This window comes from Pseudoliparis swirei, chromosome 12 (assembly GCF_029220125.1).
Source record: "Pseudoliparis swirei isolate HS2019 ecotype Mariana Trench chromosome 12, NWPU_hadal_v1, whole genome shotgun sequence".
Classification (NCBI taxonomy): domain Eukaryota; kingdom Metazoa; phylum Chordata; class Actinopteri; order Perciformes; family Liparidae; genus Pseudoliparis; species Pseudoliparis swirei.
In genome coordinates, this window is record NC_079399.1 from 8,774,001 (window position 1) to 8,788,516 (window position 14,516).

At 45.1% G+C, this 14,516-nt stretch overlaps 1 protein-coding gene across 1 annotated transcript in view; it reads right to left on the minus strand.

Moving 5' to 3' along the window:
- kcnk2b (potassium channel, subfamily K, member 2b) overlaps positions 1 to 14,516 on the minus strand; it is a 38,519-nt gene that overhangs the window by 14,289 nt on the left and 9,714 nt on the right. The window contains exon 3 of the mRNA XM_056428665.1: positions 10,911 to 11,071. Within this exon, the coding sequence (XP_056284640.1) occupies positions 10,911 to 11,071 (161 nt within the window). The remainder of the gene's footprint in view (positions 1 to 10,910; positions 11,072 to 14,516) is intronic.

Sequence of the window (14,516 nt, forward strand, 5' to 3'; positions counted from 1 at the left end):
CACGTCCACTCCCAGGACACTCAGAGGTGTAGGAGCTGTCGCCTTCCTCCTGAAGTCCACCACCATCTCTCTGGTCTTGGCCACGTTCAGCCGCAGGTGATTCTCATCGGCCCACTTTACAAAGTCACTCACCACTGCCCTGTACTCCTCCTCCCGTCCATCCCTAATACACCCGACCACTGCAGAGTCATCAGAGTACTTCTGCAGATGGCATGACTCCGTGTTGTAGAACATGTATAGCCTACAAAGAGCCAATGTATACAGACAGCCACTATGTCAAATACAGTAGTACAAAGTAGGAGCAGATACTTATAGTTTTAATAGCTTTCTTATTGTTTTGGACCTTGTTAAGTTAAAGTTAGGCCTACTTGTAATCATCTCTCCTTGACTCTGTATGTCCAGGCAAGTCAAGCTGCAGTTGGAGTGGAGGCTAGAGGCGGAGCAGTGGAGGATAAAAACAATGAGGAAGAACAGGGTGTAGATTACTTTGCCCGTCCTGACCCTTCATTGAGGCAGGCTTTTTTAAACTACCATCCCAAACAAGAGGCTAAAAGCCCTGTTGTGAGGAAGGTGTTCACCAGAGATGGAAGTTGCAGGAAGTGGCTGACATACAGTGAGGGACGTCACAGTTTGTTTTGTTTTGTATGTCTGGCCTTCAGCAAGCCAACTGACCATAGCATTTTCACAAGTGGAATGTCCGACTGGCGCCATGTCCACCAGAGAATCGAAGAGCACAAAAAAAGCTCTGCACACAGAAATTGTGCAGAAGCTTATTTTCTAAATTGCTCAAAAGCAGACATTGAGCAACTGCTAGGGGGGCAACAGATGACAGCACACAGGGATCAAGAAGTCAAGAAAAGGCGTCAGGTTTTGGAACGGGTAGTTGAAGTTGTCAAAGTTATAGGGAAGAGAGGCCTAAGCTACAGGCAGGTGGATAATGAGGCTGCATATACCCTGTGTGATGAGAGCATTGATCATGGCAATTTTTTAGAAATGATCATTTTACTGGGGAAATATGATGTGTTCTTGAAAGAGCATCTCAGCAATGTGGTGGAGAAGAGCAAAAAATTGCACACATCAACAGGAGGATCAAGAGGCAGAGGTTCCCTCATCACTCTGCTATCTAAAACTACCATCAACTCAGTGATTGATGCAATCCGGAACCTGATACAAGAAAACATCTCAAGATTCAAGATTCAAGATTCAAGATGCTTTATTTGTCACATACACACACAGGGTGTGCAGTGAAATGAAAGTGGCAATGCTCAGCAGGAATGTGCAAGGGCAACAAGTACACACTATTTACAATAAAAAACAACACAATATTTACAGTAAGTGTGTGTGTGTGTGTGTGTGTGTGTGTGCCTAAGAGGGGCAGTTGTGTGGGTCTATGTGGGGGTCCTGGTGAGGTCGGAGTTCACAATCCTGATGGCCTGAGGAAAGAAACTCCGTCTCAGTCTCTCTGTTCTTGCAGCGTGACTACGGAGGCGCCTGCCTGACCGCAGCAGCTGAAACAGTCTGTTGTTGGGGTGGTGAGGATCCTTCATGATCCTGCCGGCTCTGGTTCTGCACCTCCTGGTGTACAAGTCCTGCAGGGTGGAGAGTGTAGTTCCAATAGTGCGCTCAGCCGACACTACTCTCTGCAGAGCCTTCCTGTCCTGGAGCGGAGCAGTTGCCAAACCAGGCTGTGATGCTTCCTGTCAGGACGCTCTCTACAGCTCCAGAGTAGAAGGACTGAAGGATCCTCTGGGAAACTTTAAATTTCCTCAGCTGCCTGAGGTGGTAGAGGCCTTGCCTTTCTCACCAGAGTGTCTGTGTTTGTTGACCATGTCAGATCCTCGGTGATGTGGACTCCCAGGTATTTATACCCGCTCACCCTCTCCACAGTAGTCCCGTTAATCCCCAGTGGTGAGTACGTCCTCTGTTGTTGTACCTCCTAAAGTCCACAATCAGCTCCTTAGTTTTGGTGACATTCATGATGAGGCTGTTGTCCTGGCACCAGAGTGACAGATCAGCAACTTCCTCCAGGTAGGCCTTCTCGTCGTTGTCGGAGATCAGGCCCACCACCACTGTGTCATCCGCAAACTTGATGATGGTGTTGAGCTGAACCTGGCCACACAGTCATGTGTGTACAGGAGTACAGTAGGGGCTGAGGACGCAACCCTGGGGATCCTGTGTTCAGGGTGAGGGATTTGGAGGTGTGTCTGCCCACCCTGACCACCTGTGGCCTGGCGGTCAGGAAGTCCAGGATCCAAGCACACAGGGGGTTGTTCAGTCCCAGCTCAATCAGCTTGCCGGCCAGTCTGGAGGGACTATGGTGTTGAAAGCTGAACTATAATCAATGAACAGCAGTCTCACATAGCCCCCTCTGGCTGTCCAGATGAGAGAGTGTGGTGTGTACCTGGGAGACCATCCAGGATCAGGCGCAGATCTCCTTTGGGCGATCAAACTGCAGCGGGTCCATGGAGGAAGGGAAGCAGTACTCAGCCAGGGAGAGGTTGTATGTTGTGGTGAAGACTGGGGCTGCCAGGTTAGCAGACGTCTTCAGTACTCACCCAGACATCCAATCTGGACCTCCGGCTTTCCTGGTGTTCACCCTCAACAGAGCCCTCCTCACACTGTGCTCGGTCACAGAGAGTGTGTGTTCATCCCCAGGTAGAACTCACCTCGCACGCTTAATGTTGTTGTTAGCAAGGGCGCGCTAAGCTGTTGTTAGCCTCAAACCGTGCATAAAATGAGTTCAGGTCGTCCGCTAGGGATGCGTCGGCACTCACCATTGCGGGGTCTGCTCTGGTAGTTTGTGATAGTCCGTAGCCCCTGCCATAGGCGCCTGGTGTCGCGCTGCTCCATCTGTGATTCCACTCTGTCTCGGTACCTCCTCTTGGCTTACTTCACCGCCCTCCTCAGTCCATAGACCGCTGCCTTGTACTCGACCATGTTGCCGGATACAAGACCGGAGTTATAGGCAGCAGTACGGCGTTCACAGCTTCACGGATGGATCTATCAACCCACGGCTTTTGGTTAGGAAAGTCCTAACTTTTACCGTGGGGACGATGGTGTCCGTTAAGCGTTGCTATGAGGCTCATTGCTACTTCAAAACTCGCTGACGTCACTGGAACTGGATTCGATCATGTCCCAGTCGTCGATACTCAGAGCGACCTGTAGCTCAGCCTCTGATTGGTCAGACCACCGCATTTCGTTCCTCCTCACTACCGCTTCCGCGATCCTTTGTTTATACTCCGAAGCAGAAAAATGGCGGCATGGTCTGATTTCCTAACGGAGGAGAGAGACAGCCTTGTAGCCTCTCTTGAATGGCGATAGCAGTGGTCCAACGTTCTTTCCTCTGGTAGCACACGTAATGTGCTGGTGAAAGTTCGCATGACTTTTTAGGTTTGCCTTGTTAAAGTCCCCAGCCACCACCACAGCCGTCGGGATACTTGTTCTGATGCCGACATAACACATCATGTAGGTCCGATAGTGCTACGTCGGTGTCCGCTTGTGGTGGAATGTAGACGGCTGTGGTGATGACCGAGCTGAACTCCCGGGAAGGTAGAATGGACGGCATGAGATCGCCAGATGTTCCAGGTTCGGAGCAGGAACGAGAAAGAGTCTTAATGTTCTTGGGGTCGCACCACATGTTGTTCGTCATGAAGCAGACCCTCCACCCTTAGATTTACCAGACTCTTCCGTTCTGTCTGCACGGAAAACAGAGAAGGACTCGGTTGGGCATATGACTCGATCCGGCACCAGCGGGTCAGCCAAGTTTCCGCCAGACAAAAGATGTTACAATCCCGCATGTCCCGTTGGAATCTGATCCTTGCCCTAAAATCATCCATCTTATTTTCCAGAGACTGGACGTTAGCAAGAAGGATGCTGGGCAAAGGTGGACGGTGGCTTGAACTCTCAGTCTGTTCAATTCGCTCCGTTTCCTCGATGTTTTCGCTGCCTCCCGTAGTAGCGGCTCCACTGTTGTTGTTGCGGTTCGCCGCACGATCTCTGCCGCCACGCTGGATCGATGGAAAGTGGACAAAAACCCTTGTTTTGCGCAAAAGTTTATGTCCAAAAGTGTGCTGCGGTCGTATGTTGTTAGTGCCGATGTGTTTGTGGCAAAGAAAATATTAAAAATAAACACAAAAACTAAAAGAGCGCACAATCTCCGCTGACATCCAGAAAGCTGGAATGTTTTCCGTCCAGCTGGATACAACGCAGGACGTATCAACGCAAGACCAGTGCTCAGTGGTTTTGAGGTACGTGACTGATGTAGTCCACGGTCTTGTATCCGGCAACATGGACGAGTACAAGGCAGCGGTCTATGGACTGAGGAGGGCGGTGAAGGAAGCCAAGAGGAAGTACCGAGACAGAGTGGAATCACAGATGGAGCAGCGCGACACCAGGCGCCTATGGCAGGGGCTACGGACTATCACAGACTACCAGAGCAGACCCCGCTATGGTGAGTGCCGACGCATCCCTAGCGGACGACCTGAACTCATTTTATGCACGGTTTGAGGCTAGCAACAACAGCGCTAGCTCGCCGGCTAACAACAACACCGATAGGGTAGCCGAGGTGAGTTCTACCGCTGGAGATGAACACACACTCTCTGTGACCGAGCACAGTGTGAGGAGGGCTCTGTTGAGGGTGAACACCAGGAAAGCTGCAGGTCCAGATGGCATATCTGGGCGAGTACTGAAGACCTGTGCTAACCAGCTAGCTCCAGTGTTCACCACAATATTCAACCTCCCCTGGCTGAGTCCGTGGTGCCCGCCTGCTTCAAGAGATCCACTATTGTCCCTGTGCCCAAGAATGCTTCTCCAGCATGTATGAATGACTACCGACCGGTGGCCCTCACCTCGGTGGTCATGAAATGCTTTGAGAGGCTGATAAAGGACTACATCTGCGCCTTCCTCCCTTCCTCCATGGACCCGCTGCAGTTTGCTTATCGCCCAAACAGATCCACAGATGATGCTGTCTCCCAGGTACTGCACACCACACTCTCTCATCTGGACAGCCAGAGGGGGCTATGTGAGACTGCTGTTCATTGATCATAGTTCAGCTTGCAACATCACAGTCCTCTCCAGACTGGCCGGCAATCTGATTGAGCTGGGACTGAACAACCCCCTGTGTGCTTGGATCCTGGACTTCCTGACCGCCAGGCCACAGGTGGTCAGGGTGGGCAGACACCTCCAAATCCCTCACCCTGAACACAGGATCCCCAGGGATGCGTCCTCAGGCCCCTACTGTACTCCGTCAACACAGATGACTGTGTGGCCAGGTTCAGCTCCAACTCGATCATCAAGTTTGCGTATGACACAGAGGTAGTGGGCCTGAACACAGACAACGACGAAGGCCTACCTGGAGGAAGTTGCTGATCTGTCACTCTGGTGCCAGGACAACAGCCTCATCATGAATGTCACCAAAACTAAGGAGCTGATTGTGGACTTTAGGAGGGTACAACAACAGAGGACGTACTCACCACTGGGGATTAACGGACTACTGTGGAGAGGGTGAGCGGGTATAAATACCTGGGAGTCCACATCACCGAGGATCTGACATGGTCAACAAACACAGACACTCTGGTGAGAAAGGCAAGGCAGCGCCTCTACCACCTCAGGCAGCTGAGGAAATTTAAAGTTTCCCAGAGGATCCTTCAGTCCTTCTACTCTGGAGCTGTAGAGAGCGTCCTGACAGGAAGCATCACAGCCTGGTTTGGCAACTGCTCCGCCAGGACAGGAAGGCTCTGCAGAGAGTAGTGCTCGGCTGAGCGCACTATTGAACTACACTCCCACCCTGCAGGACTTGTACACCAGGAGGTGCAGAACCAGAGCCGGCAGGATCATGAAGGATCCTCACCACCCCAACAACAGACTGTTTCAGCTGCTGCGGTCAGGCAGGCGCCTCCGTAGTCACGCTGCAAGAACAGAGAGACTGAGACGGAGTTTCTTTCCTCAGGCCATCAGGACTGTGAACTCCGACCTCACCAGGACCCCCACATAGACCCACACAACTGCCCCTCTTAGGCACACACACACACACACACACACACACACACACACACTTACTGTAAATATTGTGTTTTTTATTGTAAATAGTGTGTACTTGTTGCCCTTGCACATTCCTGCTGAGCATTGCCACTTTCATTTCACTGCACACCCTGTGTGTGTATGTGACAAATAAAACATCTTGAATCATCTTGAATCTTGAATCTTGAGAGGCTCGTTGCTGTGGTCCAGTGCAGTGCATCCACTGGACAGGCCTTTGTCCAGCTACTAACAGAGGTCCTTCAGCACTTAAAACTTGATGCAAGCATGTGCATCGGAAATGCCACAGATGGAACATCCAACATGCAGGGGCAGTACAAGGGCTTCTCAGCACTGTTGGCAACACAGTCTCCCTGTCATGATTTGGGACTTCTGTTTTTTCCACTGGGGTCATTTGGCGACCTCTGGTGGTCGAAAGACATTATTTCAGTCTTTCTGGTCCACACCTGTTTTCACTTGAATTAACTTTGTTTGACCAGGGTATAAATACCTGGCAGTGTGCTAGACACGTCATCGCGACGTTTGATTATACTTTGTGATCCTCGTTACCCTCTCGTAACGTTTGCTAGTCCTCTGTGTTTTGGATTTTGACTCTTTGTTGGATTATACCATTTTTGGATTATGACTCTTGGTTTGGAGGATACCATTTTTGGATTTGACTCGTTGTTGGGATTATACCCTTTTTGGATTTAACACTTTCGTTGGGATTATACCCTTTTTGGATTTGACACTTTCATTTGGATTATACCTTTTTGTGTTCGCATTATTGCTGTGTCAAAGACACGTTTACATTCTTTGAAACTCCGTTGTGACGGAGAGGAAATAAAACAATCTTTTGACTGTACTCTGCATCTGGGTCCTCAATCGCCCACTGGGTAAATCGTGGGTTACCACTCCAGCGATCTGGGTTTTTTCCCGACTCCGGTTTCCTGACACTCCCACACATGTCCATGTATGGTGCTATGCACACGTCCTGAATCTGCTGCTGGCAGACACTACTCAAATCGTCATTGAGAGTGGATCACTCTTTGGTCTCCTCAATGACACAGCAGTGTTCCTCAGGGAGTCGTACCAGAGAATGAACCTGTGGGAGAAGGAGAGCCAGGACAAGAGGCACAGGCGCATTGCTCCAATAGGAGCGACACGCTGGTGGGCCAAGCACGAGGCCCTCAAGAAAGTGTATGGATCATTTGGAAAGCCTCAAGACAGTCTGTACGTTGATGTGCTGTTCACTCTCACAGCCATACAGGAGCAGAAGACTGCGAAAAGCAACATACGCACCAAAGCCAGAGGGTACAAGGAGGGCCTACTCAGGTATGAGACCATCCTGACGGCTCAAATATTCCTGAGGATATTTGAGCAGACATCTCCCCTGTCGAAGTACCTGCAGACGGAAGGGTTGGACATCCTCTCTGCCCACAGAATGGTCATGTCCACACAAGAGGCCCTCAAACAGATAGCGAGGGATTTCCACGCTGTCAAGGATGCTGCTGACAGCTTTGTGAAGTGGGCCACTGACAAAATTGAGGAGCAGGATGAGGAGACAGACCTGGAAGTGGAGGCTGCACTGCCACAGAAAAGAATCAAGAAAAAGAAAGCCATGCCAGGAGAAATGGCTCAGGATGAGCCAAGGGAGGATGCTGACAGAGTCTACGAGGTCACCGTCCACAACCAGATTGTTGACACAGCTATTGAGGCCATCCACAGAAGATTCCTGACCCATGGCAATCTTTATGCAGACTTGTCCTGTCTGGATCCCAAAAAATTCCATCTCATCCGAACTAGCCCTCTCCCTGAATCTACTCTTGAAGACCTCAGCAAATGCCTGGTTAGATTTGAGAGCATGGCAACGGTTGACAACCTGCAGTCGGAGCTGAAAAGCTTAGCAAGCCAGTGGGACAAGCTGAAAACATCACCACTAGAAGAATATGTGACCAGGACAGTGGAAGAGGGACCCGATGGAGGAAAGGAAGAGGACATGGAGATCATCACCAAAAGCTGTGCCTTCTGCAAAGAGTGCCGACTGTGCTGCTACCAAATTCTGCAGAGATTCAACATGCTCACAGATGCATATCCCCTGCTTGGACTTGCATACAAGTTCTTGCTGACACTGTCAGTAACCCAGGTGGCCTGTGAGCGATCATTCTCAACACTGAAGTACATAAAAAGCAGACTGAGGAGCAGCCTGTCTTCCAGCAAACTGGAAGCCTTCATGTTGATGGCCACTGAGAAAGATGTCCTTGTGGCTTTGGACACAGACACTGTCATTGACAAAGTGGCAGAGAAGAGTGAGCTAATGAGGAAACTGCTGTTGTACTAAGGTGAGAGAATATTCTAATACAAATTAGAATTATTCATAATAATTTAGCAGTTTATTAGACTGAAAATAATTTGATAATATGACTCATTGTTATCCCCAGTTCCCCACCTCTCTAAGAATGCCCTGTATGGTTCATTGTCCATTGTTGATGAGAGTATATGCAGAGGGCCTTGCAGCCTTTTCCACTAAGTGAGTATACAGTACAGTAGCTGTCCGTTTCTTTTTTCATTTTCTGGAAGATGCTCTGATCATCTGAATCTGTCACATGATAATGTACAATTTTGCATTAATCATCTGTTTCTCTCACCCTCTCTCTTTCCCTCTCCATCAGGAGACGGCATTATTGTTAGTTTGTTGAAGTGACTTGTTTTCCAGATATGCTGCTATCTCTTGTTCTACGGAAAGGAAAAGGTACTTATAATGATGCAATTATTAATAGTACTACTACTAAATGATCATGTCTCAGCCTCACCCTTGTCTCTGTCTCTGTTTCTCTCTCTCTCTCTCTCTCAAAGGCTGCCGTCATTTGTTTGAAGAGAAGAAATTTCACTGGAGTGGACTTCACACTTTCTTTTTTGTTTAGCAGTGAGTTTACAGTATGCTGTATTTATTACTAGTACTCAATTATTTGAATTTATTATTTAATATAATAAAACATTTGAAATTATTCTTTGACTTCTGGTGCTTTTTATTTGATAACATTTTACTTCTACTGTACTTGAGTCAAGTATGGAGATTGTGTACCCCATGGCCACCACCGCCAGTCAAGAGTGAGTGAGTACACTGGTCTATTTGCACTGGTACCATTGCTTACTGCATGTAGTCATCTTTGTAGTGGTTTGGGGGAATACTGTATATATATGACTGTACAGCACGGTATATAAGACGAGTATATAAGGCGAGTATTTTTGTGCTGGTGGGTGTGGTCCGACCGATTGGGGTGGGCCTGTCTGGGCCAAAAATGCCAGGGCCTAATTGTTGTCCCAGTCAGCCCTGCCTGCACCTGTGAATGTATCTGCAAACTACACGCGGATACACACCAACATCCTTTGGAAATGAGCTGTGGTAGAAAGATTAATTGATTTGGGGACTCCCTACCTTTGGTGGCTCTCCACATAACGCTGTTTCCTAGAAATTAATGTTTATATAACAGCAGAAAGGGAAACAAAATACCACCCAGGTAATGTATTCATTAACATAATTAGGAAGCAATGTTAATGAACACATCTGGCATGTCACACTATGTTGCTACTCATCAGTAAAATGATCACAAAGTATTTCATATGTTTCCTAAAATATCTGCTCTTGAAAAACATTATCAGCTCACAGCATCAACAGTATTATTTAAAGGGTTTTTAACTTGATTAACGTTCAGAACGTTATGGGTTTGATTAAATATTGAAAAAGTTAGTGCCTTGTTCACTTTATAACCATTATATAGAAAACAGTGGCTTTGTTGCCAAGACATCAGTGACATCTGATGACAGCATGGCATTGTGGGACGCCGTCATCAGGCACGCCAAGACAGCTGATGGAGATGACAACCACCCCCATGTGAAGAACATGAAGAGCATCTGTGCGGTTTCTTCTTCATCAAACAGCACATTTGGTATTTTGACTCATTTGCTTTGGCGAATCTTACTTTAGTGCAACTGCTTCTCACTTCAGGATAAAACTCGAGAACTGATGATGCAATTACATTTTACGCCCACACACGTCGCTTTATCGATGTGCAATACTATACCTTTGAAGAAAGAAGAAAGCACATATTTCCGTGGGATCTTAGTTTATCTATTTATTTTAGTTATTGGTGGATCTTATAGTTTATCTATTCATTTTAGTTATTTGTGGATCTTAGTGTGTCTATTTATTTTAGTTATTTGTTGATCTTATAGTTTAACTATTTATTTTAGTGATTTATTGCTTTTACTTTTCTGAACCACTTTGTATTACATTCATCTGTATGATTAAGTCTATTATTATTTGTTGTTTTATATTTTTTTTTTCAAAAAAACAAACCAACACACATACACATCACCTATATATGGGACATCATCAATGTGATGATTAATGTAAATAATTCGTGTGATTTGTGTGCTGCTAGTTTATTCTGCTGTGGGGAAGAAATATGATGTGAAACTTTTTAAATATTGCTCTAAAAAAATATTATTTACTGTTCTGGAGTTTTCAACACTAAAACAAACGGCCTTCATTTTATATTGGTTTCAAAGAAAGTCTGTTGACATGGCAACCCAACAAACTGTAATCACGTCTTGCACAGTGTTGAGCAGCGACCGCTGAAGTCTGAGAGAGAAACCATCACATTCTGCCCGGCTGACTGTTCTGCTGTATTGTTTCGGGGTGTTTATGTTGCACCTTTAAAACGTGACACTTCGATATTGCACATCTTTACAGTAACTGCTCGGGCAGCTTTGATAATGAGGTCGTCAAACGTTGTCCAGAATAAAATGGCTCACCGCACAACCATAAACATACAAAAGAGTGCACATGATTCAGAAACAAAGAAAAGCCCGTAAAGACGAAAGGAGCTCACCACAATCATCTTCTCTACTTTGGCGATGCCCTTCCCAAAAATGGTTCCCAACTGGTCCCCGACACCAGCCAACAAGAACCCAAACAGAGGAATTCCAAGCAGAGCGTAGATTATGCAGAAGATCCGCCCGCCTTCTGTGTGAGGAGAGATGTTCCCAAATCCTGACAGAGAGGAGACACGGATAGTTCATTAGCGTCTTTCAAAATGTCACTTTAAATTATCCCTCACTGCAAGGTGGTGTTGTGTGTTCCTCTTGGAACAGGACATTGTATATTCCTGGAAGACGTATTTTAAGGTTGGTATGACACTTCTGGGGGTGTCATATTTCCTAACCGTTAAGTGTTGATACTTTTTTATGGGAGTAAATGCATTCTAATGAAGAATTTGTGTAGTTTCTTGTAAAAATAAATATATAAACGTTGTTGTGTGTTTGTTCTATTTCAGAGCTGTATGTGTTGCACCTCTCTGCTTAGATGTTACACTCTTTTTTTCATGTGATATTATAACATTTTGAGAGTTTTCTCTCTCGCATAAATGTGTTGATTAGACTGTTCTGTTGAAATCGTGTTGGCTTGCAGATTATTTACAGGAAAACCTAGGAATGCACCACACACACACACACGCACACACTAATGCGAGTCCGTCACTTAGCTTTCATCTTCTCTCCAAACTCATCATCATGTGCATCTAGAAAAGCAGACGGGGTATTGAGTAGTCGGTATCTTGGGAAATGGAAACCTTTAAGTCTTGTGTCTTATTCAAAGCTACATAAAACAATGTGACTTTCATTATTTAAAGTTTCACAATGGGTCTGCATAATGAACTCAACCTTTTTACGTTACTAATGCAGTCATCTGTCTCGGGATACGAGCTGCAGGGCGCCCTCTAATTACTTTCTGCTCTCACAATGAAGTGGGGTGGAAGGAATCGTCACTCAATTCTCACCAATTTCCCGATTAGCACAAAGGGAGACAAGGTGCCCGATTAGTTTTTAACACCTCCGTGCCCCTGCAGAACAAATGAGACACCGCGGCTCCCTGATTTGAAGATGAACTCGCTTCTTTTTTCCTTTTAACCTGAATTAAACATATTCATTCTTGTTTATATTTTCATCTTATATTTGAATATCTCAAAAGCAGAGTTGAAAATGTGTTCATGCTTCGCAAGCTCAAAGATTAAAGTGTACTAGAAAATACACCCACCATTTATTCAAATGAGATAAAATAGCAATAAGAAGAATAAAGATTTCAGTGGTAAAGCATTGGTAAAATGTTATAATTTCGGAAGAAGGTGTATTTTAATGTCATTTGTATTCAAAAATATAGATTAAAACCAAAACTAACACTTTCTGATCACGTTTCTAATACAGGACTAATACCAATAAGTAGTTCAATTAAATCTACACTTGAATTCAACATGGCCTGCATGAATAATATATGTCACTTAAGATTCACACTTTATTAAGTGCATCCGGTTATGTCATGATCACATGCAGTTAGGCGTCACGCTCTGTCTCTTACAGGAACGAATGCAATTGCAATTAAAGCGTAATGACTTCCTTCTAAGTGATGCGAGGAGTGAAAATGGCAGCTCAACATGTCACTGAGTGACTTCATTAAAGACACACGGTGCTGCTTTGGTGGTTTTGTGGATCATTTAATGACGAAAAAAAGAACATTGCTATAAAACCCCGTCAAGGAGGGTTTTAGTTGGCATTAAAGTGAGTTAATTGGGGAAACTCTGTTGTAATGTTATCACGATAACTATACTCTCATTTCCTGAGTAACAAATAGATCAAATATGAATCACACTTAATCCGAAAGCTTAATATACTTTAGATTACTCAGAACTATGCAGAGTTTCATCCTCCTTTTGCGTTTATACAGAGCTTTCGACTTTAATGGCAATTTATTTTTAATTCCCTCTAAAAAAATTCGGAATACTTTTTAGCAAAGCTATTCATGTCAATAGCAATATCTCTATTAACCCTTGTGTTGCCTTCGGGTCAATTTGACCCGATTCAATGTTTCACCCTCCTGTCGCCTTCGGGTCAATATGACCCGATTCAATGTTTAACCCTCCTGTTACCTTTATATTTACTAACATATTTTACCCTTGAGGTCAATATGACCCCAGCTATTAAAATCTCCAGAAAATTATTAGAATTAATATTGTTTTCCAAGTTTAAGTGTGAGGTACTTTATGTTTGTTTGTTGACTCCCGAAAGAACACCGACATTAAACATTGAATCGGGTCAAATTGACCCAAAGGCGACAGGAGGGTTAAATATTGAATCGGGTCAAAATGACCCGAAGGCAACACAAGGGTTAAGTAAACTTTGCACAACTCCATGATCTAATATTGAACTCAAAGGGATCAGTTACCTCTTCCTCCTCATCACGCAGATTTTAACCAATCATATTAAAACCAGCAATTTGCAATTGCACAACAATACATTGTTATTCGCCAACTATGAGATTGCACCACTTTCTTTTTTAATTGATTCTGCTCAGACATCTTGAGCTCTAGATAAAATACATGTATCCTGTCAGGGCTTCTGCATTCAACTTTAAATGTAAATAAAATGTGAATTATCTGCAATGAAAGGAATTATTTTCAAAGATACAGTGACATGGTAAATACTTTGAAAGGAAAGTTAACCAGTGGCTTTAAAGTCATCTGTATTTGAAAGGTAGAACTTTAATTTAAAAAAGCGAAGAGCATTTGTATCGGCTTAACTATGCTGCTTTACAATGTGATAAGAGAACAATAAATGTATAAACCCAAAAAGCAATAACTGCTCCCAATGGAATGTTTTTTTTAATCACTATATATTTGTTTATTTATGTTGAACCCTGGCATTTGTTATGTTTACTTAATGTATATTTATGTTTTTACCGCCTCCTCCCTTGTGCGCTTCTCTCCTCCCTTGTGTTTCTTGTTGATTATTTGGTTAATCTCTTGCTGCTCCCCCCCCCCCCCCCCCCCCCCCACAGTCAGCCCCTCTGCAACCCCGGCTCAGTTCTTCTCCTGCTCCAACTCCCCAGGACGTCGAAATAGACTCATTGAACTGTTCCTTTGCCTCAGTACTGCCATCCGATCAAAGATCTCCGGATGAATAAATCAATACGTGGAGACGGATTCCTGCTCATCCCCCTCCAGCTGAGATCGAGCCAGAAGAATAGAACAAACTGCATTGTCACTTTTCATTTTATAGAACGTCAAAGGCTGAACACAGACATAAACTAGAATGGGCACTCGGTAGAGCGCATACCTTCGCATATCACAAGATTGGGCATTGAATTATGAACATTTTGGCATTAGTTGCATGCCAATTGGACAAAAATGTATCGTGCTATGGTAAAAAAAGAGTTTGACCTTTCCATGACCTTGACCTTGACCTTTGACCCGATTGATCCCAAAATCTAATCAAATGGTCCCCGGATAATAACCAATCATCCCACCAAATTTCATGCGATTCAAGAACATTTTGACCTGTTCATGACCTTTGACCTTGACCTTTGACCCGATCGATCCCAAAATCTAGTCAACTGGTCCCCGGATAATAAACAATCATCCCACCAAATTTCATGCGATTCGGTTCAA